Genomic DNA, 23904 nt, shown 5'->3' on the forward strand with positions numbered 1-23904 from the left:
TCTCACATTCTGTAAAACTGTAAATAGCTTTTGACTTTAAGTGTGGGAATTTGTTAAAATGTATCTGCACAATATTTTTAAACTATGGGCAATATTGCTCATGCTTTGTATTATTTGATATGCATTTGTACTTGTACTTCTATTGGACTGCTATCTTTACTGTAATCTGTTTCATGGAGCTTTTCTCCCCGGGCCTCCACTGAAAACAGGCTCTCTGGGCCCAGTGGCTTTCCCCAGTAACCCAACTGGAAATCAAAAAAATAAATAATTGTTCTATGAAGGTGAGAAACACCAAAATTAAAGAACCAAGAATTCCCCCAAAACGTTTTGTCAGCAATCCTTGGAATAGAGTGTTATCTGTCACTGATAATCTTCAGAAAATAAAAATCATCCTTTGTTATGTATTCATTCATCTAGGACTGTATTGCTTTAAATTTCTTTCAGGCCTTTGCATATATTGTAAATAGTTTCCTTTTTTTTTCTTTGTTTTGCTTAAATAATTATACTAGTTGTTTAGATTGTTAATGTGTACTATTATTTTGTTAATACAAAATAAAAAGTTTTTGCGCAAAAAAAAAAAAAAAAAAAAGTATTGTTTTTTATTGAAAACAATCCAAACAGTCAAAAACCAAGAAATGTAGATGCAGGACAACTTTACCAACAAGACAGAGCCTTAATTGATGTAAAAAAGCTTTATATAAATCACAACACACGTTGTAGCTGCAAAGTAATGCTAATATACATAAAAAGGCACAGGATACAAATAAAACGAAAAAATACAACCAAATAAAACGTAAAACCAGGAGTTAAGCGCTTTCGTCAAATGTTTGACTTCTTCAGAACTGTTAATTCCTGGCTTCCCAAGTTTAAATTACTATGTCTATCCAATCAGCTTACTACTAGAATCAACATCACTTCCTCCCAGATAATCAAAACATGTCATTAATCAAACAGTTGTATTACAATGATTTATAAAATACATAAGCATACATATAAAGAATGTTGTCATATAGTCTAGTAAAATACTACTTAGAAAACTACTAATAGGGCAAGCTACCAGATGATATAGTAACTGATGGGTCATAGAAAAGCTTTTATAACAAACAGATGTTTTAACCTCAAAAGTGAAGCTAACAAGATTCTATCATTGAGACCTGGGGGGGGTAGGCATTCAATCTGATCTGCCATTTTAATTCAATGAATTCTAAATAATCATCTACGGGTCCACCCCGAGGTCCCAGATCCACTTGCTCTAGTATAAAAAAGCTGAAGGCATGGTTTTGTTGATTGCTAATAGGTTTGTATAGTGCATTATTCATGTTCATCTGCCTAATATCTGCCTAATATCATACAGATGTTGGTAAATTCTGAGCCTAAATGCATTTTTAGTTTTTCCCACGTAGTCGTTTTTACATACTCTGCAGATGGCGATATAGACTACCCCCTTAGTGTAGCAATACATTCTCGTATTATTGGTAATGTATCCAAAAATTTTTAAGCTTGAACTTACGGTGTCCATAATAAATGGGTACTGGGGAAATCTGCCACATTTAAAAGTACCCCCCGTAGTCAGGTCACACTGGCTTTGCTCTAGTAGCCCTTTAAGTGGTGTCCCTCCTATATAGGCCTATTCCCTACTTTTTCCAGTACATCACTATCAATATTAAAGATTTTCTAGTATTCATATATCACTTGCTTAATATTATTAAAGTCAGAAGTATAAGTAAGTGTAAGTGCATGTAAAAAATCTATGTTTTGTTGCTTCCCATTGTTCTGGTTGCTACTACCGTGTCCCAATAATGCAGTGAAGTGAACACTAGTCCTCTTATGTTTAACCTCCTGCATAATGTCCATAATAAAGGACTCAGGGTAAAACCCCTTCTCAGGAACATGTTCAGCATTACATCTGTTTATGTTATAAAAACTTTTCTATGACCCATCAGTCACTATATCATCTGGTAGCTTGCCCTATTAGTAGTTTTATAAGTAGTATTTTACTAGACTACATGACGACATTCTTTATATGTATGCTTATGCATTTTATAAATCATTGTAATACAACTGTTTGATTAATGACATGTTTTGATTATCTGGGAGGAAATTATGTTGATTCTAGTAGTAAGCTGATTGGATAGACATAGTAATTTAAACTTGGGAAGCCAGGAATTAACAGTTCTGAAGAAGTCAAACATTTGATGAAAGTGCTTAACTCCTGGTTTTACGTTTTATTTTGTTGTATTTTTTCATTTTATTTGTATCCTGTGCCTTTTTATGTATATTAGCCTTACTTTGCAGCTACGACGTGTGTTGTGATTTATATAAAGCTTTTTTACATCAATTAAGACACCGTCTTGTTGGTAAAGTTGCCCTGCATCTACATTTCTTTATTTTTTTTTTATTGCTTTTGTTGATCAGAAAAGACTGTCTGGGCTATGTAAAATCTCTTTTCAGCAATGGCTTGGGGGAGAAAAGCTCCACATGTATACATTAACAAAAATACTTGGATTACAAACAAATAAAATGCAACAATATTCATAGATATGCGCATAAATCAGAGCAACACTGTTTATGGAGGTGGCAGATAGTTAGACAAGTACTGCAAGTGGTGAAAGCTGGTGTTTCATGTTAAGTATACAAAATAATAATAGTAGTAGACTTGGTACAAAAGGTTTAAGGGCAATTCAGATGGTCAGTATTGGATACTTAGCGCGAACTGCTAAGCAAAAGGTCACAGACAGTGAAGTAGGCAGGGATATTAACCTGATGTAGCTTAAGCTGGCAATTTTATAGTTACAAGTCTTTGGAACCTATGATATTATAAAGTGCTTGGATAGGTACTTTCCAACAGGGGCACTGCGTTTAATGATGAACCTAATAAGGGAGACGTATAGTCAGGGATATCCTTTGACCTATATGAGATAACCAGACAGATAAGCTGAACAAAGCAGAAAGACTGCCTATCTACAACCTACTATTCTGAGTTATAAGCTGTGGCAAATAATAGCAGAATGGGTACGCATAACACCTGTTTGAAGATGGTGAATATAGAACAGGTAAAAGGCACGAAACAATTCAGGAGGAGTAAACAATGGACAACGCTCCTTACACTGGAGAGCAACAGCTATAAACAAGTATGTAACTTCACAGACATTATCATTTTAAGGAAGGAATCATATTAATAAAAAGAAACTTCAAATGTAAAAGAAAGTAACTCTTCTAATACAAAGCATATCGCTGGTACAAGAACCATTTCAAATAGTAAAATGAAGAATGAACTTTTTAGTATAGCATAGGTAGTACATTTTATAATAAGTACAGAAGTAAGACAAGAATATGGCTATAAGATGTTACACAAGTCACAAAATAACTATTACATCAAAGTCACTGATACCGTGATACTTATCCTCCCATTGCTCTTACCATATCCAGTAACACCAATGACGCCAATTATTAGGATCCAGATGAGGATGCCTGCTATGAATCGGAGAAGCAGCAGAAATAGCAAACTCACAATCATGGCAATGACCAGTCCTCTGTTGCAAAGAAAAGTGTTAGCATCATTCTGGTTAATTTAATGTTCATTTCAGTTCATCTATTATTAAAATTTTTCTTTATAAACCTTTAAAATAAAGGGGACTAAAGACATTTTCACAGATGGAACAGAATGACTAATGAGCACAGATATTTCAAGCTGTACTTCTAGCTCCTAAAGACTTCTAACCTTTAGTGCTCTGCCATCCATTGTTACAAGCTACTCACATACATATCATGGCTTCTACAAGTACATTATCCAGGCTCTGGTCTACAGCCTCTTTTGTCTCTTAACATATCATATGCATATAATTTGAAACACTACTGCTTTTTTTTTTTTTAAAAGATTACCTGCCAAAGTTCTTTCAGACCCATTTGTCTGTCTCCCTCCCCAGAAAATGCTGGGATTGTAATTTACTAGTCTTGGCTCTTACTTCTGTCCATTTAACTATCTTTGTGTGTGTGTGTAAACACAGCTCACCCTACCTTTCTATATTGTTCCCTGATGATTTACTGTCCTACTGCAAACATAAAAATAGTGAGTGGAAGGAGATCTAATATCTCTGTAATCTACCTACTACTTCTACTTTACCCTCACACAACTCCTTCTCTTCAGTCCTTCCACCTATCCCATTCCCACATCTTTTTGCTTACTTCAGACTCTAGTATCTACCATGGCAAGGGGTTCCATAACATTCGGTGTTTCCTACAAAATTAAACTTCTATACTAGAAAGGATTCCCAAATCATAAACCTCTGCCTCCTATCCATTCACTTTTCTCTTCTACTCTGCCTCGCATATCTTCCTGGGGGGGGGGGTCTACACCTTGAACTCTCTCTCACTCACACAAACTGCACATGTTTAAGTGCCTGCAGTTAGTCCTCATACTGATATTCACCATCCTCTTTCTGCCTTCTGAGCTGTCTCTTTGCACACGTTACACTTGTCTGGTCATGTTTTAAGGTTATAGCTTTTCTATCTGCACTTTGTACTATTTCAGGGGACTCACCAGTGTGCTGTAGAGGGGATGGATCATTGGAGTTTTGTCCTTCACGCTCTGCACCAGGCACTGCATATCAAAACTCATGAGTGTACTGCACAGATATAGAACAGTTTCTCTGTCCCTGGAATCTATTCCACTGACAGTACACCTAGCATATATGAGGTTATGAAGCTGTTATACTCCTGTGTTCGTGGAGTTTAGCCCCTTGGCTGTGCACTTCAATGACAAACTTGGCCACAACACTCTTACATTGTGCAGCCTGTTTTATAAATATTAAAAAATGACTAGACAGTCATTTTCTTCCACTATTTTGTTCTAGGTTGTTCCACTAAATCTGCAACCTGTCTTAAAATTTTGTCTGCCAAAGTGCTTTATTTTGTGCTCTAGCACTGACCTTCACTGCCATCTATTATGCTGCTCTATAAATTTGCTTTCTCTTCTGGAGACTATCACCATAACCTGGCCTCCATGTTAAATGCTGGGTGACAATTATTTTATTCAATTAATGATCAACATTGGGAATGACCCTAAAATTGGAAAATTTTCACCCATGACCCAAGCTAACCATAACAAAACAATATAACAGTAATAAATTCAAAAGGTCTTGAAAATGACTGAACCTGCAGGTATACACATACAGATATCTGCAATGAACCTAACTGCATCAGACATTTGACCTGACTGCGTATATGCAACACTTCCACATCAAATTATGAAATGCCATACCATGGAATATATCTGTATTGTAATCAGTAGTTTATAACAGTAGATAAAGGATGCAGAATTTCTGGCCATATGTTATCAAAGTGTAAAATGTATTTTTCTGATTGATAAATATCATAATGGTGTGTCCCACTAGCCCTTGTTACGTGTATGTCAAAGTTAATATAAATATTATAAAACCGCAATTATTAATAATCAAAACATTGGTCAGGCTACTAATTTCAGGGCCAACTCACCTGCCTGAAGCTCCAATTAATCAATTTTGTATGGCATCTCAGCTTTCAACTGTGGCAAGGAAACCTGAGAGGCTAAGTGCCTGCTTGCTCTACCTCTGTTGAGACCGTACACTCCTTTTCTGCAGTCTATGGTATAGCTGGCTAACCCAGCAGAACTCCTCAAAATATGGCATGCTGTCCTAAACAGATCCTCAGAGGTCAGTCTACCACCATTGTGTGAAAACAACATATCTGCAAAAGAAACTGGAACATATGTTCTTCAGCACTGAAGGGGGTTCTAGGTACTGACCCCCTGCCTCAAGCACTGTTAGAGAACTGAACCAAGCTCTCCAAGACTCTTTTGAGCTCTAGATAAGCAGCTACTGAAGCAAGGTGTCTTAGATATCTCCCAAGAGTGGTACAGTAAGATAATCCACTCCTTCCAAACACAAATGAAAAAACAAGGAGTCTCAGTGGGGTTGCAAACCTACTTCCTGTATGTTGGGACATCCTGGTTCCAGCAAGGGGTAATCTGATAGCCAAAAATACAGCACAGAACAATTTATTTTATTTTTTTCAGTGACTTTCTGCATCCTCAGCTGCCAATCGCTAGCCTTCTCCAATGGGATACAAGTCCATTTGTTCCCTTGACAACGACAATATGGTCGCTTCCCTGGGAAAATGCTAACCAGAGACAGCCATCATTCAGACTGGCATGAATGTTGTTTGAACCCAGCCTGTCCATGTGCCATCAGCTTTCCCTACAGACGCTTGTCCTTGGAGGGGCTCACCTCTCAATCACTAGGCATTTTAACAGTCAGCCCATGGATCCACAGGAGACAACTATCACTACTGACATCACCATCAATTCTCCCCTGCACTCTTAAAACATACTCTTTCGGTTTACCGCTGTCAGTCTTCCACCCATCTCCAAGGGCTTGCAGGGAAATGTTCAACTACTTGAGCAGCTGGGTGTTTTCTAATTAAATCCCAACTCTGTCTCTGTTGGCTGACATGAGCTCTCACATCATTACAAAGGTTTTCTATTCTCTTATCTATGTATGCATGAATGATCTCACACACACACACACACACACACACACACACACACACACACACACACACACACACACACACACCTACATACAAGAAAGAGCTACCATTACAGACTTTGGAGGACAAACCCAACGTGACCAGTTTCCGGGTGTATCCACACTGCCATAAAGCCTCTTATTTCTGAAGACAGACAGCCAACTGCACCACCATTTTCTCTTCTCAGGACGGGTAAGCCATTTTCAGTCACTTATTACCAGCACCCAAGGGGCTAATCAAATTTGAGCCATCTGAGGCATAGTCAGAAAATACAGTTGTGTAAGGTCTTACCATAATGGTAGATGTCTTTCTCACTGTTTCAGTATTATTTACTCCTGGGATATCCTGCTGAGGATAACTGAATGTCCAGTCCACTTACCAAAGCCTTTACATCACCTGGGAGGCATACATCAGACATATGTTCTATGTGTAAGACACAACATACATATGTGATGTACAAATGCCTAATCCTCATAACTGAAGTGCCCCAGAAGAACTAGAGCAACCCCACAGGAAAGTAATAATTCATATATCCAGGAAGGGAAGAAAAAGAGGATAAAAGAAAGACCCCTTGACCAGAAGGAAAACAACATAAACAACAGGGGATAGGAGGGAGGGACAGAATACAACAGTGAGAAGTAAAACATCTACTGTTATGGTAAAATCTTACATAACTGTACTATGTCCTTCCTCATTTCTTCTGCAGTATTGTTTACTCCTGGCAGAGTACAAAAGCTAATAACCAAAAGTAAGGCACTGGAAGGTTCACCAGAATAAAATCCACTGTTATACATTCTATATAGGCAAAACCAAGAGAAAATTAAAGTCTAGAATGTATGAACACAGGTACGATATAAGACAGATGAACAGTAATAATTCTTTATATAAACATACTTTGAATTGTACAGGAGCTGATTTTCATTTTTATGTAATTGAAACACTACCCATTGATCCTAGGGGTGGCCCTTGGGAAACACGCTTAGAATACAGGAACTGTACTGGCAACTAGTTCTTGAAGCTACTAGGTATTCTGGTTTAAATGAAATGGTTTCATTGAAGCCAGTCAAAGATTAGGCCAGCTAAACTTTAAATTATGTGACTGTCCAGCAAATGGTGCTGTTCAACAATTTGCATGACTTACACAAGTGTTTTTAATGTGGTTTTATAAGGGTTTTAAACATTTAAATATTTATTTTCTTTTTACACATTTTTACAAATTGTAAATAATGTGTTTTAAAAGATTTCAGCTTGACCAACAAATGATTTTCTATGCACTTCTTTACCTATTGTGTTTCATAGTTGCCTATATAGTAATTTTGCACTGTGTTTTTAAAAGTATAACAGTTTGCTAACTGATTAATTGGGGGTTATAAAGGGGTTTCAGAAGTTGGTACCCTCATCTGAAGAGGTTTTTGTGATGAAAACACGGTGATCCAGTTAATGCATTCTGGAGGTGCTTTACGCTTTTTTATTATTGTGTGTGATCAATAAAACAGTGGATTTTATTCGGGTGAACCTTCCAGTGCCTTACGTTTGGTTATCAGTTTGCATTGGGCACTTTTTTCCACTTTCTTTGTTTCAGAGTACAAAAGCTACTGCAAAGCATGGAAGGAAGAAAGCCACAGAACAGCCCTCCAAAACCCATGAAGGATGGCCCTGACAATCACACTGGCCCCAGAAATTATACCCAACTTGTAATGCTTGGTGAAAGCATGAACAGAAGACCAAGTTTCAGTATCCAATATGGATCTAGTATCCAGGCCCTTGAAAAAAAAAATAACAAGTAGAGGACACTGCCTGGTAGAATGAGCATGTACAGAAGAGGAAAGCTGCTTGCCAAGAAAGGAATAGCAAAAGGAAATGGCCTTAGAAATTCAAGAGGAGATGATTTGCTTAGATAAACCCAGTTTCCTGGGATAAAAGGAAACAAAAAGTTCCTCTGATTTCTGGTATGTTTTGTCTTGTCCAAGTAATATCCAAGTTGTGAAGAACCCTCTCACTAGGATTCTGTGGAGAAGGGAAAAAAGAAGTGAGATGAATGGACCGATTCAACAGATCATTAACAGCCATGAGCATAAAGAAGGACTGGTATGAAGAGACACCCTGCCCCCGTGAAAAAACAAAACAGGTGGAACCGCCATGACTGCTTAGAGTTCAGAGACCATCTTGGCAGATGTAAGAGCCGCTGACAAGACAGTCTTACAAGTGCAATGTTGTAGAGAACAAGAAACTGCAGGCCCAAATGGGGACTGAGTCAATTTCTCAAGAAAAAAACTAAGGTCCCACAAAAGAGGAAGAGGCCTTCTTGGAGGCTGAGTATGAAGGATGTCATTTTGACCGACTTCAAAACCAGAAGCCAAAGATGTTTTAACAGGCAGAAATATAGAAATAGCTGACAAACTTTAACAGATGAATATACCACAGCAGAACTGAGCAACTCACACAAATAAGAAAGGACCACAGAGCCCCCCAGAAAAAGAGTCAAGATCATACTGGAGACATCACATAGAAAATCTCCTCCTTTTTGTCATATATGATTTTCTAGTACTGGTTTTTCTGGCCTCCAGAAAAACCTGAAGTACTTCCTCAGAAAATTGGTGCCTAAAAGGAATCAGAGCCCTGTCACCCAAAGTATCAACTGAAGGGTATACAAGTAAGGGTGAATTAGAGATCCCCTTCTCTTGTGTGAGAAGATCCATCCTGTGAGGTAACGTGTGATAACTGTCCCTGGCCAGATGAAATAGAAGGGGGAACCAATGCTTTCTGGGCCAAAGGAGTCACTAGTAAGAGTGCGTGTGTGTCCCACATGATCTTGTACAGAACTTTGGTAGTAGAGAAAGAGGGGGATAAGTATGCAGAAACACTCCTTTCCAAGAAAAATGACATGGTGTCCACTTTCCAACCCAGAGGACTTGGCACTCAGGAACTTGTCTGTTCAGAGGAAAAGCAAAACGATCTACCTGAGGAGTACCCGCCAATGTACAATGTCCAGAAACAACTCCCTGTGAAGCATTCGTTCATGTCCTGGACTTGCTCAGTCTACCACCAGATTGTGCTCTGAAGGAATGTAAACCACCTAAAGAACCAAGTGATGGTGGACTGTAACATTCCAGGCCTGAAGAGCCAGCCTAGAAAGGTTTTGTGCCCCCCTGCTTGTTGATGAACCACATGACTGTGGTATTGTCTGTAAAATGGAGACCTGGAACTCAAAGGGGAGTTGAAAGCCTGGCCATCTAGAAGTAGAGTCCTCATTTTCTTGATGTTGAGATGGTCTGCCAGTTGTTGATTGGACAAAGGACTATGGGCCTTTAGGTTGTTGGAGGTGGAAACTTAACAGTGATACGAAGCATCCATGTACAGTTCCTGAGTAGGAAGATAAACCTGAAAAGGCAGCCCTAGATTCATGGAAATCTTGTGAATCCACCAGCAGACCTTGAATTTGAGACAGGTCAAGAGAAGAACCAGGTACTCCAGATGGTGGCAATGCTGGAGCCAAACAAAACTGAGACACCACTGTAATTTCCTCTTATGGAATTTGGCAAAGGGAACTAATGGAATGATGGATGCCATGTAACCTGGAGCTCAGAGAAATTCCCTTACAGGAAGAACAGGAAGAAAAGACTGGAAATAAGCAAGAGAGGAACTTGGGAGGCAGCAGACAAGCCAACACAGGAATGGTCTGAATCCTGCAACCCAAAAACATTTGGTCCCGAGAAGGATGGAGTGTTAACCCCACACTGCATAGAAGAAGCATTGTGAAGTGTAGATCCTGAAGCAGGGGCTGCTGTGAGTAGGCTTGAATTAAAAGGTCATCCATCTAAGGGAAGATTTGAATTCCCTGAAGTCTGCAGAAGGCTACCACAGAGGCCAGACATTTGATAAAGACCCTTGAGCTGAAGAAAGACCAAAAGGCAAAGCAGGAAACTGATAATGAGAAGAAGAATCAGAGCAACATCAACATTTCCTGAAGAAATGATGAAGAGGAATGTTGAGGTAAGCATCCATCAAATCCAGGAATACCAGAAAGGCTTGAGGAAGCAACAGAGGGGGGAAAGTGTCTAAATGCCTCTAATGGACACAGGCTGCCTGTAAATGATTCATCTCCCAGGACCCTACTTGTAAAGGTTGCACCACCCAGGCCCCTACTTGCACTTATAAAGGGTACCAGAACTTGTCAGAGATTTGGGATGCATGGCTGAGCTTAAAAAGGCCCTTGTGGTTGTTAGCCTAGTAAATACCTATGAGCCTAAGAGTCATCATCTTGGAAGAAGGAACACTAACAAAGGTGTTGAGAAAAGACAAGTCTAGAATGAGCCTCCAAGAACTCTCCTCCTTCCTGGGAGCCGGAAACATCCTGGAATAAAAACCTGTTCTTTTTTGAGACAAGGGGACAGGTTGAATGGTTCCCTATACTAGCAGATCCTGAAGAACCAAAGGGAATGTAAGAGCAGACAAAGTGGAGGCTGAGAAAGGCCTGAGAATAGAGCAAGGGACTTCCAAACCATAAAATAATATTTTGTATAATGGAAAGTGCTCAACCATCTGTAATTATCTGCTGCCAAACAAGAAAAGAAAGAGTCAGCCCTAAGAGACAGAGGAATCTGGCAGAGGAGTTAGAAGTGGCTAAAAGTCAAATAGAAGCAATTTTGTCAGGGGAAATATGGCTTTTGACACTTGGCACCCTGAGAAGGTTTATCTGGAAAAATTCTCCTAAAAGCTCTCTTGCTTCAAGAAGGCTGATTTGGCTGCCTATGAACAAAATAAGGCTTAAAAGGATAAATTCTCTTAAACGTAGGAAGAGGAGAGACAAAGACTGGTTTCAGATTTGGCCTTAATGTCTTTAGGCAGATTCTGGAGGTGTAACCAAGAATACCTTCTCATAACAGATCCAGAAGCAACTGCCCTAGAAAAGGCATCAGCAGCATCAAGCTACATTTAACAGAATGACGAGCCACCTGAGAAGCATAACTCAAAAGGTAAATGGCAGAAGTCTTACCCTCCAAGTCAGTCAAATCAGCCAAAATGCCCCCAAGTTGGGAGAGAACCATGACATACCTAGTCATATGGATCTGGTAATCAACTGCCTTGAAGACTAAGGTAGCAGAGATATATACTTTTCTACTATATCTGTCCATGGCACAGCTGTCCTTATCAGAAGGTAAAAGCTTAGAAGAAGCCAGCAAATTGGAAGATTTATCAGTGGACACAGAAATAACATGAGGATCAGAGGAAGGGCTTTTATATAAACGTGTTGAGTCCCAGGAACTTTATACTTCTTAGGGCCAAGAGGTTGAGAGTCAGAGACCTGAGAAGCTACAGTGAAAATATTCAGGAGGCCAGCCAGCACTGGAGGGACTGCAGTAGGCTGAGAAGAATGCATTTGCAAGAGTTCATAGTATCTTTTTTGATCAGAAACCCGAGAAGAGTCCCACTTAAAAGTCAGGAGACTCAGGAGAAAGGGAATCCTCTTCCTCAGATATCAGAGCAAGGGGACAATGGATCAGGGACATGAAAGCCAATATCTCCTCACCAGACTAACTACTTATCATAGTCCATAGGTGTTTGGAAGGGGTGGAAGACAAGGAACAGAAGCAGGAACAGATAAGCTTTGGGGTGCTTAAGAGCCATAAAACCATCGAAAAGATTGACTAAAATTCTGCCATTCTTTGCATGGATCCTTTGACACAGAAGCCACATGCTTAACTCTTTGCTTCTTTTTTAAAGGAACATCAGCTTTAACAAATCTAGGAGGTTTGGACCTCTGCTTAGATTCGGGTCTATGTTATATAATCGAACTTTCAAAATGACGAATACCATATGTTCGATAACATATGGTCGATGTTTGAAAGTTCGAATATATAATAAAAAAAAAAGAAAAACATACCTTAACAGTGCGAGCAGGGGGGCAAGCCCCCCTACTTAAATATACCAATTTTGAGACCGCACTTCAGTGCAGAAAAGGGAAATTCTCCCATTCTGCACTGTAAAGCGTCATTAAATTCAACCTTCAAACTCTTGCAATGTCAATCATAGGGTCTCGACCATATGACATTCGACATTTCACACGTTCGTTTATTTGACATAGACCCTTAGATTCAATGAGGGCACAAGGCATCTCTTCCCTAACAAGTTGTGATGCCTGGCGTATTAATGTGTGACACCCCACTAGTGGCTCAGTAATCAAGGAGTCTCAATCTTCACCACTGGAAACAGTGGGGGACATGCACTTTGGGAGGATGACAAGTACACACACAGTAAAGTGCAATTTCCCTTAAAGGTACACAGAGTCAGTCTGGGGCTGGTTTCTCCCTCTTTCTCTAGATCCCAATAAGATTCCCTACTGGTACAGCTATAGAGTTGAGAACTCAGCCAAGTGGCCAAGCCAAGACCTTCATAACCTTCTCTGTCCAACCAGTGCTTCATGTTCCTGTCCAAGTAGCTGAGACACACACTCTTTCAGATATGATTTATACACAAAAACACATCTGGAAAAGACTGGCACAGGTTTACTAGCTATGCCCCCTTCTGCCCAGACTATAAGGTAGTTTTCTCTGCCACTAGCTACTACTTATCAGCTACTTTAAGGCCCTTAAGCAAAGGTTGTCCAATCTTACTGTGTAATGTTACTATTAATCCAAATGGTAGTTTGAACAAGAGCAAGGCTATTAGGCGTGACCTGCACAGTGTCATCAAATAGATATACAAGTAATCTAAGAGCTTAAACATCTCTAGAAAGACCAGCTACAATTGACATGTTTAAATATATTTAGTAATAAATAAAAAAAAAAAAAACAAGAAAATACTCCGTAAACAATCACAGTTACTTCAGAGTACAAAATTCAAGGAAATATTTAAAACAACATTGCAGGACAGTGTCAAATAAATAAAGAAAACATCTAAGCTATACTTCACTATATTCTTAACTGTATCTAAGAGAAATTACTGTACCCCAGAATTACTTACTCATAGCAAGACAAGACAGATGTGGTGAGTGGGTTTTCCAGCTGATTTTGTCAGGTCAAAGACAAAATACAAAATGCTCAGTCTCTCTCAAAAAGTTCTTAAATTAGTATCTCAAATATCGCTGCTGGTATACAACATGACATCACTTCTTGTCATCTGACTATCCCAGGTGAAAACCACTGATTTTAGCATCTACCTGTGAAATCACATATACCTTAGCTCTTTTGACAAATGGTGGAAGTCATAAAATAATTTTCCTCTACATTTAAAGACAATACAAAAAACTTCTAGTTTTAGACATTATGTCTCCTGTTGCACTGAAACTGAAAGATAACATATCTTTTTATTACTTGCTTATAAAATTATGCAAGTTTTCATCTGTTCTTCTGATGTTAACTTCATGTTTCATTCCCCATTGTTAAAATATATACACATCTAAACAATTACAACAGTGTATATACATTTCTGCTCAGTATTTTACTAATTACCTCTTCCGCACATCTGTACAATATGACATACAGTTCTAATACAGTTATAACACAAGCAATTGCATCATGCTGATATTCACAAATGACACACAACCACTTACAAAATTCCAGACAGCTGTGCTGGCAGTATCTCCCTCTGTCACATTTCTATACAAATCATATTGTTGTTTGTTTGTTTGTTTGTTTGTGTCTTTCGGCTTTTCCCGGTTAGGGGTCGCCACAGCGGAACTGCAGTCTGCTAATGATTGGCAGTAGAGTTTTACATGCTGGCTTGCCGGGCCTAACGCACAACCTTCAATGAAGAAACGCCCATTCACGCATGTCACCACACAGAAGACGCTCTAACCGCAGTACATTTCTATATAAATCATATTAATATTCACAAATGACATATAATTATTTACAAAATTTCAGATAGCTGGGCTGGCAGTATCTCCTTTTGTTACATTTCTCCCCAACATGAAAACTCAAGCTAGTTTTTCAAGTGACCCTTAAGAAACATTGCTTGAGAGGGTGAGCCTATCTGGAAATACATTACCCCATACCCTGTCTTGAGATTCCAGCTGACTTGGCATTGCTGACCCCAGTACAGTGCTGCACTGTCCTATCATATGCCTGCAACCTTAGGCTCCACCATAGTAATCTGAAATTTGGCTGGCTGGCTCCCTGTAGCCATAGATCACCCTCAGACCCCTCTTGCCTTGTACTGTAATTACTTAGCACCAGGGCCTCCCTATCATGGTAAGGTTTCATCATATTAATATGGTACAGCTTGTGCCCCTGCCTCCTGCCTAACAGTTCTACCATGTAGTTAACATTACTGATCTTCCTTAGCACTTTGAAGAATCTCTCCCAAGCTGTCTGCAGCTTATTGTGTCTCACAGGAATGAGGACCATTACACCTGCGGCCCTACAGTATACTCTCTAGCTCCAGCATTCCTGTCATACCAGAACTTTTTCTGCTGTTGGGCTTCTGCCAGGTTCTCCTGGATCAAGCCAGAGTTCCCTGAGCCTTTTCTTGAGGTTTAGGACATATGCCACAACAGACTCCTTGTGGGATTCACACTCACTCTCCCACTCATCTGAAATCATATCTAGAGGTCCCCTCACCCTATGCCCATAAAACAACTCAAAGGGTGAAAAACCTGTGGATTCCTGGGGCACCTCTCTAAGTAAACAGATGGGCCAAATATTTGTCCCACTCCCTCTTAATCTGGCCTGCAAATGCCTGTAGCATGATCTTGAGTGTAGAGTTTAACCTCTCAACAAGACCATTAGTCTGGGGATGGTAGGGGGTGGTCTTTAGGTGCTTCACCCCACAGTATTTCGACAGACAAGCCAGCAGATCTGACATGAAACTGGCATCTCTGTCAGTCAATATTCCTTTTGGGAAAACTACCCTGCTGAAAATCTCTAACAAAGCATATGCCACCTTTTCTGCCTCAATGGAGAATAGGGCCACCAATTCAGGGTATCTCGTAGCATAACCTACTACCACTAGGATATACTTTTTTCCCTGTGGAACTTGGGGTACTCAGAGGCCCCACAATATTCATAGCTACCCTCTGAAATGGCTCCTCAATCACAGGCTAAGGCATCAAAGGAGACGTGACCTTGTCTCCTGCCTTGCCTACCTTTTGACACTGCTCACAGGTCCTGCAGTACCCTGTTACATCTCTGGAAATCCCATGCCAATAAAAGTTCCACATAATATGCTTTTTGGTATGCTTTATCCCCATATGACCTGCAAAGGGAATGTCATGGGCTATGGCTAGAAGTGCCAGATGGTAGGAGCTGGGCACTGCCAACTGCTGTATTCTATCACCCTCTAGCCCTCTCTCAGGGATCCACTCTCTATACAGTAACCCTTTGGCTCAGTATACAGATTCCCCCTCCCCTTGAAAATTGGGTGCCTCACCAGCTACATCCCTCAGACCGTGTAATGTCAGATCTGACAGCTGAGCCTGTCTCAACAATCTCTTTGCAAACCCCTCCCAGCTCCCCTTCCACAGGAAGTCTGGTATCCTCTTATAGCAGTACCTTACTGTCAGCCTGGGTACTACTTGCAGTCACTCTGTTCAAGGGAACATCAGTACCCACAAGCAGCTGTGGTTCACCTTCAGTCTCACTGCCACAGGGTAGCTCCCTCCCTGAAGTAACCACCACTCCAGTCCTGGCTTCAAGTCTGCAGTCTGTCTGGGTCTCCCCAGGCTACCACACACACATGCTTGTCTCCAAGCCTGACTGCGTGTCACTTCATGCACACAAGGTACTGCATTATCAAAATCATTCCCTACCAGGACATCTGCATGGATATCCTCAAACACACTTACTTGCTGGCTTCCTTTTCCACCCTCCCAGTCAAGGTGAACCCTAGCCAAAGGTATTTGGAATGAGGTCCCTCCTAGAGCTCTGATTGGAGTAGACTGCCCAAGCAAGTAGTGCTCCTCTTTAACCATTGCAGGCTTCACAATGGTTAGGTCAGAGGTTCTCTCTCTTAGCAGTGGCCTCTTTCCCACCCACTAAGATAGGATATAACCTCATGTGGTAGTTTGGTACCATTGATGTTTCCAGACAACTCATTGCTGGCATTCACACTTAGTGAGACTCCAACCTTTTGTTCCCCAGTTTGCCTCCATGGACATCTATATGCTACATGGCCCCACTGGTTGCATTTAAAACATTTAACCCTAGGTCCTGGACGTGTACCTAGACTAGTGCTTCCCCTGCTACTGGCAGACTCTGTTGGGGCAGTTTAGGCTGCTGACCATGGGTTCCCTTAGACCCATGAGCAGCACTGGGTATTCCTTTCCTGTGCAGTGATGCCCTGCTTACTAGGTATAGATCTCCCTTCTTCCCCAACTCATCTGCAGTATTGCATTGCCTATATGCTAACCAGATTCTCATGTCCTCAGGCAAATTGCCAAGGGCTTTTTCCCTCACCAAAAGGTCTGCCAGCCCTTCAAAAGTGGTGACCTGACACCCACTCACCCATCTATGAATACAAGTGCTTAACTCAGCAATATAGTCACACACTTTCATCTGCCTTCCGTCTATGCTCACAAAACTTTTTCCTACAAGCTTCAGCTGTTACCTTAAAACACTCTAACAGACAATTTTTAACAGTATTATAATCTAAGCAATCAGTTTCAGACAATTTTGAAATAGCAGTTACAAGTTTACCATGGACTAAGGGGGTCAGAACAGTACCCAGAGCCCTTGGTCAACATTATACTGTTTACATACCCTTTCAAACGAATGAAATTATCAAAATGATCACCCTCTGTAAATTGTGGAAGAAACTTACTGACCTCTGTGGCTTCTTGGGTTTCATTATTCCCTTCCCCATTACCTCCATGACCCTGGCAAAGAGTCAGCATCTTCTTTTTGTGTTGCTGCTCTCATTTGCTTCAGTTATCAGATGTCACAGTTTCTCATTTTCCTCAGCCTCCAGATGTCTCAGCTTCTCATTTTCTTCAGCCGTCAGGCGCATCAGTCTCACTGCTGATTCTATTTCCAAACGTTTGGCCTACAGTTCTTTAACTCCAGATGGATTTTAACTCCTCTGTGGAAAGGTTGAACTGTCCATTTCTGGGAATTGTACGTCTCCAAGGTCAGGTTTGGTTGTCCTCCTGATTACTGGTCTGTGATGCAGCTGTATCCAAGACTGCAATCATTTTTGCTTTATTCAGGTTGGCAAGCACCAGTCCTTTAGCCTGGCACATCTCAGCCAACTGACTTCTTGTCAGCTTGCCATACTCCTCTGCTGACATCCCTCTGCCTGCTCTCCCTGATGACTGAAAACAAAGAAACCCAAGAACAATGCAGAAGCCTTCGCAGTCCTTAACGCAATTTATTACAACAGATAATCACAGCGTTTTCGCCACACACATATGGTGGCTTCTTCAGAGGATACAGAGGCAACCAAACACAGACAATTAAATACAAAAAGTTAATTGAAGTCAAGTGCTATCAATTAACCATGGATTATGCATCAAGATGCCTTCATTAAACTAGAGCTATAGATTGCAAAAGAAGCAACTCATAGCTTGAATACATGCTGTGCTATTAATAAAATTAAAAGACTGTGACCATACAATAAAACCACATCAGTTTGCCACAGTCAAGCACAAATGATTAAAATTCAAAACACCATTACAGGATGTATATATACAAAAAAGCAAAAATATTAATTTAAACAAGATAAAAAGCATAATAAAATAAATAAATAAATAAATAAATAAATAACTTTTAGATAAAGAGTATATAATGTAATGTAAGCAGGACCGCATCTAATGTATAAACTTATAAATGTAAAAGTAAATATACTGAATATAAATACTGAATATAAATATAACAAGCCAAGCCAGGACTTGCTAGGTCAAATACCAACACAAGGATAGGAAACACTGCCGCCAGGTGGCATAACACTGCACCCACGAATAGTGGGCTAATGCAAAAAGGACTAAGCCAGAAATGTCAAAGCAATGCTCTCCCTGATGAGCTAAGCTAACAGAAAAAAAAAAATAAAACAATTGTGATATGAAACTCTGAATGTTTACTGTGCGGCTGATTGAGAGTTCAAACATCTTCCTTAGTAACCACTGTTTACAGGCTACATGAATTTAATATCCACATCATTGAATCCTAATATCTGGATATCCCACCACTGCCAAACAATTAATATGTGACGCCTGGTGTATTAACTTGTGACGCCCCACCACTGGCCCAGTAATCAAGGAATCTCAATCTTCACCAGTGGAAACAGTGGGGGACATACAGACTGGGAGGATGACAAGTACACACACAGTAAAGTGCAATTTCCCTTAAGCGCACTCCAGTCAGTCTGGGGCTGGTTTATCCCTCTTTCTCCATATCCCCAATAAGAGACTCCCCACTGGCACAGCTATAGAGTTGAGATCTCAGCTGAGTGACCAAGCCAAGACCTTCAGCACACTTTCTGCCCAACTAGTTCTTTGTGTCCCTGCCCAAGTAGCTGACATACACACTCTTTGAGTTAAGATTTATACACAAACACACACATACCTGGGAAAGGCTGGCACAGGTTTACCAACTATGCCCCCTTCTGCCCAGACTATGAGGTAGTTTTTGCTGCTACCAGCCACAACTTATCAGCTACTTTAAGGCCCTTAGCAAGCGGTGTCCAATCTTACTGAGTAATGTTACTATTAATTGAAATGGCAGTTTGACCAAGAGCAAGACTATTAGGAGTGGCCTGCGCAGTGTCACCAAATAGATATGCAAGTACTCTAACAGCTTAAATATTTCTAGATAGACTAGCCACAATTGAAGTTTTAAATATATTTAATAATAAATAATAAAAACAAGAAAATACTCAGTAAACAATCACAGTTACCTCAGAGTTCATAATCACAGGAAATATTTAAAACAACATTGCAGGACAGTGTCAAATAAATAAAGCATCTAAACTATACTTCACTATATTCCTAACTGTATCTAAGAGAAATTACTGCACCCTAGACTTACTTACTCATAGCACAGCAAGACAGATGTGGTGAGTGGGTTTTCCAGCTGATGTTGCTAGGTCAAAGACAAAATACAAAATGCTCAGTCTCTCTCAGAAAGTTCTTAAATTAATATCTCAAATATTGCTGCTGGGATAGTTGCAGCATGACATCATTTCTTGTCATCTGACTATTCCAGGTGAAAAACATTGATTTTAGCATCTACCTGCAAAATCACATAGACCTTAGATCTTTTGGCAAATGGTGGAAGTCATAAAATAATTTACATTCCTCTAAATTTATAGATGATACAAAAATAAATTCTAGTTCTACACATTATTTATTTTACATTTGTTGACCTGGAAAGTCCGACTGGGTATATGCCCATTTTCAGCGGAGGCCCGGGGAGAAAAGCTCCATATATTCAGACGTGGGAGATTTACATAATATAAGAGTACAATCTAGCATATCAGATGAAAAAAGAAACAGTATAATTACAGTAAAGACACAGTTCAACAGGAGAAATTACTTATATGTCAGAGCATAATATCACAAGGAAGGCTCCATATATTCAGGCAAGCAAAATTTCACATAATATAAGAGTATAATCTAGCATTTCAGAGGAAAAAAACAGAGTATTTATAGCAAAGACACTTTCTGACAGGTAATGACATATGTCAGAGTATAATAACAATATAAGGTGCAGGACATTTGCCTAGTAGTATTAATTTCTCACAGAGAAAAGAGTAAACATCGTACTGCAACCATCTGCTAGTTAAAGGATATGAAATAGTAATGAAATACTGATAACCTGTTGACAGCTAATAGTAGAGCTGGCAGCTAATTAGTGGTACGGGAGAAGGGGGGGTTAGTTGGGGTATAGATAAGGACATAGCCAGTGAGATTTTAGGTGTGCTTTAAGAGCATTTTTGAAGAGAATGCTGGAAGGGAGGGTAGTTATGGCAGTGGGAAGTGAGTTTCAGATTTTGGATATGGAGTAAGAGAATAGTGCTTCCCCTGCAGAGTTGTTGAGTTTGGTGACTTGGAGTAGATTTTTGTTGCAGGAGTGAAGGGGTCTGGAGGATTGGTAGGGTTGGAGAAGTGTATGAAGTGAGAGAATTTTAAGAGGGTGGTTTACAAGTTTATGAGCAAAGTTAAGTTGGGTTAGGTGTATGAGTTGGGGGAGCTCAAGCCAGTCTGGGTTTCTAAGGGAGACACAGTGGTGAGTGCGGTGGGAATCCCCTGATGAAAATTTTGCATTTTTATTGTAGCAGGCTTCGAGTTTCTTTAGGTCTGATTGTCGAAGATTTGTGAGTATGGGTAATGCATAGAGTAGGGTTGAGATTAGTTGGGAAGTTGCGGTAGAGATTCTGGCTGGTTTGGTTAGTTATTGTTGGTTTCTATACAAGGCACCCAGTTTTTTGAGAACTTTTTTATTGCGAGTAATATGTGAGTGTCAAATTTGAGTTTGTTGTTAATCTGTATACAGAGTAGCTTAGTGTGGGCTGTTGGTGAGATGGAAGTGTTGTCTTTGGCAAGTATGTTGAAATGGGGGATGTTTGGGGTAGATTTTGAGGGTTGAAAGATGAGGAGTTTGGTCTTATTTGGGTTGAGGAGGAGTTGAACATTTAATATCCAACTTTCAACAGAAGAGAAAGATGCTTGAGTGATCTGTTGTAGTTCTGTTAAGAGTTGGAGCTGAGCAGATGAGAGTGTAGTCATCTGCATACTGTATGAGGGAGGCATGTTTGGTGGTGGTGTGCAAGTCATTGGTAAAAATGGAGAAAAGCAAGGGGCCAAGGATGGAGCCTTGGGGAACCCTGAGAGTAACAGGGAGGTGAGGGGATAGATCATTGTGCCAGACGTGTAGACAGCTGTGGAACCAACTGATGACAGGTATGGAAAAGGAGAGTTTGGAGACTGCAGATGTGATACAATATCAAAAGCCTTTGATAGGTCAGGAAATGCAGCAGAGGAGAAAAGGCCATTGTTTTTATGTTGGAGAATGGTGTTAGTGAAGGAGAGCAGAGTAGCTGTGGTGCTATGGTGTGGTCTGAAACCATGCTGTGTGTAGGAGAGGAGATAATTGGAGATTTTCGAGTATCTTGGAGAGAGGCGAGAGGATGGCAATGGGGTGGTAGTTGGAGATGTCTGTTGAGGGACCGCCTTTGTGTAGGGGTATGATGTGGGATATTTTCCATAAGGTTGGCACATAGGACTGAGATATGGAGCGGTTGATTAATATGGAGATGGGATAAGCTAAAATGTCAGCTGCTATTTTTAGGTATTCTGTGGGCAGGTTGTCAGCTGCTAGTCTTGTGGGTTTAAGTCTTGTCAGGAGTTTTTTATGTTGGAGGTAGGTGCTGTGGAAAGGAAGAAGGAAGGGAGGGGTGGGAGTTGGTTTGGGAGTGGGGGGTGTTGATGTAGGGAAGTGTTTTTTAGTTAAGGATAGATCGGTCTCTGTAAAATGTTTGTTGAAAGAGTCAGCTATGCTACAAGTGGAGAAAGGGGTGGTTGGTGGGGGTTGTTTACCTTCCCTGGGCAGAGGATAGAGTTAATTGTAGACCACAATTGCTTTGGGTTGTTTTGGGAGGAGTTTAAGGATGTCTGATAGAAAAGGGCTTCGTCTGCTTTTACTTGCTTTTTGACTTTGTTATGTAGTTCAAGGAATAGATGTCTATCTGAGGGGTTTTTGGTTGTACTCCATTGTTCCCATATTTTATCCCTGGATTTCATAAGGTCTTTGGTTTTTTTTTGTAGCCAGGGGGATTTTTTAGTCTGGATTTTGGTGAATTTTTGGGAGGGCATGGGAGTTAAGGATGTTGAGGAAAGTGCTGTTAAAGTAGTGGACTGCTTCATCTAGGCTGAGGTATTTTAGGGGTGACCAGTTTATTTTTTGTAGGGAGGTGGTAAAGGAGCTGGAGTTGAATTTAGCTTTGTAGCGAATGTGTCAGTGGACAATGGGTTTGCTATTTATGTGGTGTTTTGGTAGGACGGTTGGGGAGTGGTCACTTAGGGAGTCAGGTAAGGAGCTTTCCCAATCAAGAATGATGTGATTATTGGGGGTTTTATTTATCCTGATTGGGGATTGTATAAGGTGTGAGAAGCCATGGAGATCTAGGTGGAGTGCTGGGGGTTTACTATTGCATGATAGCCAGTTGATGTTAGTCACAGAGTATGATGGTTTCTTGGGGTAGGTAGAGATTGGCGCAGTTTAATAGGTTTTCAAGGGGAGCTATATTTTGGCCTGGAGGGAAGTAGCAGCCTATTACATTGATTGCTTTCTTAGGATTTAATTTTAGGGTAGCATAGAGGATTTCTTCCTTGTCAAGCTGGGGAGCTGACTGGGTGAGAATTTGGATACTGAGGTGATGTTTATACATCAGTGCCACTCCTCCTCCTTTTCTGGATATTCTGTCCTTGCGGAGGATGTTATATCCAGGTGGGAGTATATCTTCACTTTTGATGTGAGGTTTAAGCCAAGATTCGGTTAGGATAAGGATGTCAGGGGAATACAGGTGTATGTATGCCTGGAGGTCTTGGATTTTGTTACAGATGCTTCTGATGTTAAGAGACATAATGAGGAGGTCTGTGAGGGGGTTTGTGGAGAGGTTGGAGAAATTGGGGCCAGGGTTAGGATGCATGTCTCCACTGAGAGTAAGTTTAGAAAGAATGTGGAGGATATGTTTTATATATGCAGTGAAATGCTTGTGGTATTTTAAGAATAATTTGCATTCAGATGAGGTGCAGGCTTGGTAATTAGGTAGGTGTGGTGGAAGGAGGCATTTTGGGGTTGGAGTAGTGAAATTGTGTGGTGGGAATTTGAGAGGGGAAGTTGACAGAAAGCAATGGAAGTGGTTGGGAGAATTGACTGAATGTCTTCGTAAGATGTAGTAAATGCTAGAATAGTGCAGCAAAGGATTATAATTGTAGTAGTTCGTGACAAGACTGTGTTGGGATTAGGATATATGATAATTAGGAAGGAGGAGTAGAGGGGTGGAGATTATGGGAGGTATGAGTTGATTGGTTGGATATTAGTGGGAGCGGTCTTTTGCTAGATTAAATTTGAGTATAGCTGGGGTGGGAGGAATTTGGGGGTAGGGAGGGGAGCGAACGAAGCAGGCTAAAACCTTTGGCAAGGATTGCAGGGTAAGTGGTAAATATAGTCTATTTGGGATATACTTGATTTCTGTAGCCATATTCAAACTTTTCCACTGGGAATGACTGGTTTCAGGTGAGGAAAGCGTTGGTCTGATTGAGTGTGTGCTACCCTACATATAAGAAAAGTTGAACACATACACTGCTCTTTGCAGGGTAATGTTAATGGGAGTAAGTCAGCAGAAACCCAAGATTACCCAAGTACAAATAAAGATTTAAAGTCCTGCAAGGAAAATGCAGGGGGT

The 23904-nt window shown here is 40.4% G+C and overlaps 1 protein-coding gene across 1 annotated transcript in view; it reads right to left on the bottom strand.

Moving 5' to 3' along the window:
* The window catches only part of SLC44A4 (solute carrier family 44 member 4), a 1277084-nt gene that overhangs the window by 346113 nt on the left and 907067 nt on the right, over positions 1-23904 (bottom strand). Inside the window, exon 11 of the mRNA XM_044082136.1 lies at positions 3421-3533. Within this exon, the coding sequence (XP_043938071.1) occupies positions 3421-3533 (113 nt within the window). The remainder of the gene's footprint in view (positions 1-3420; positions 3534-23904) is intronic.

Source organism: Protopterus annectens, chromosome 9.part0 (assembly GCF_019279795.1).
Source record: "Protopterus annectens isolate FY-2018-M chromosome 9.part0, PAN1.0, whole genome shotgun sequence".
NCBI lineage: Eukaryota > Metazoa > Chordata > Ceratodontiformes > Protopteridae > Protopterus > Protopterus annectens.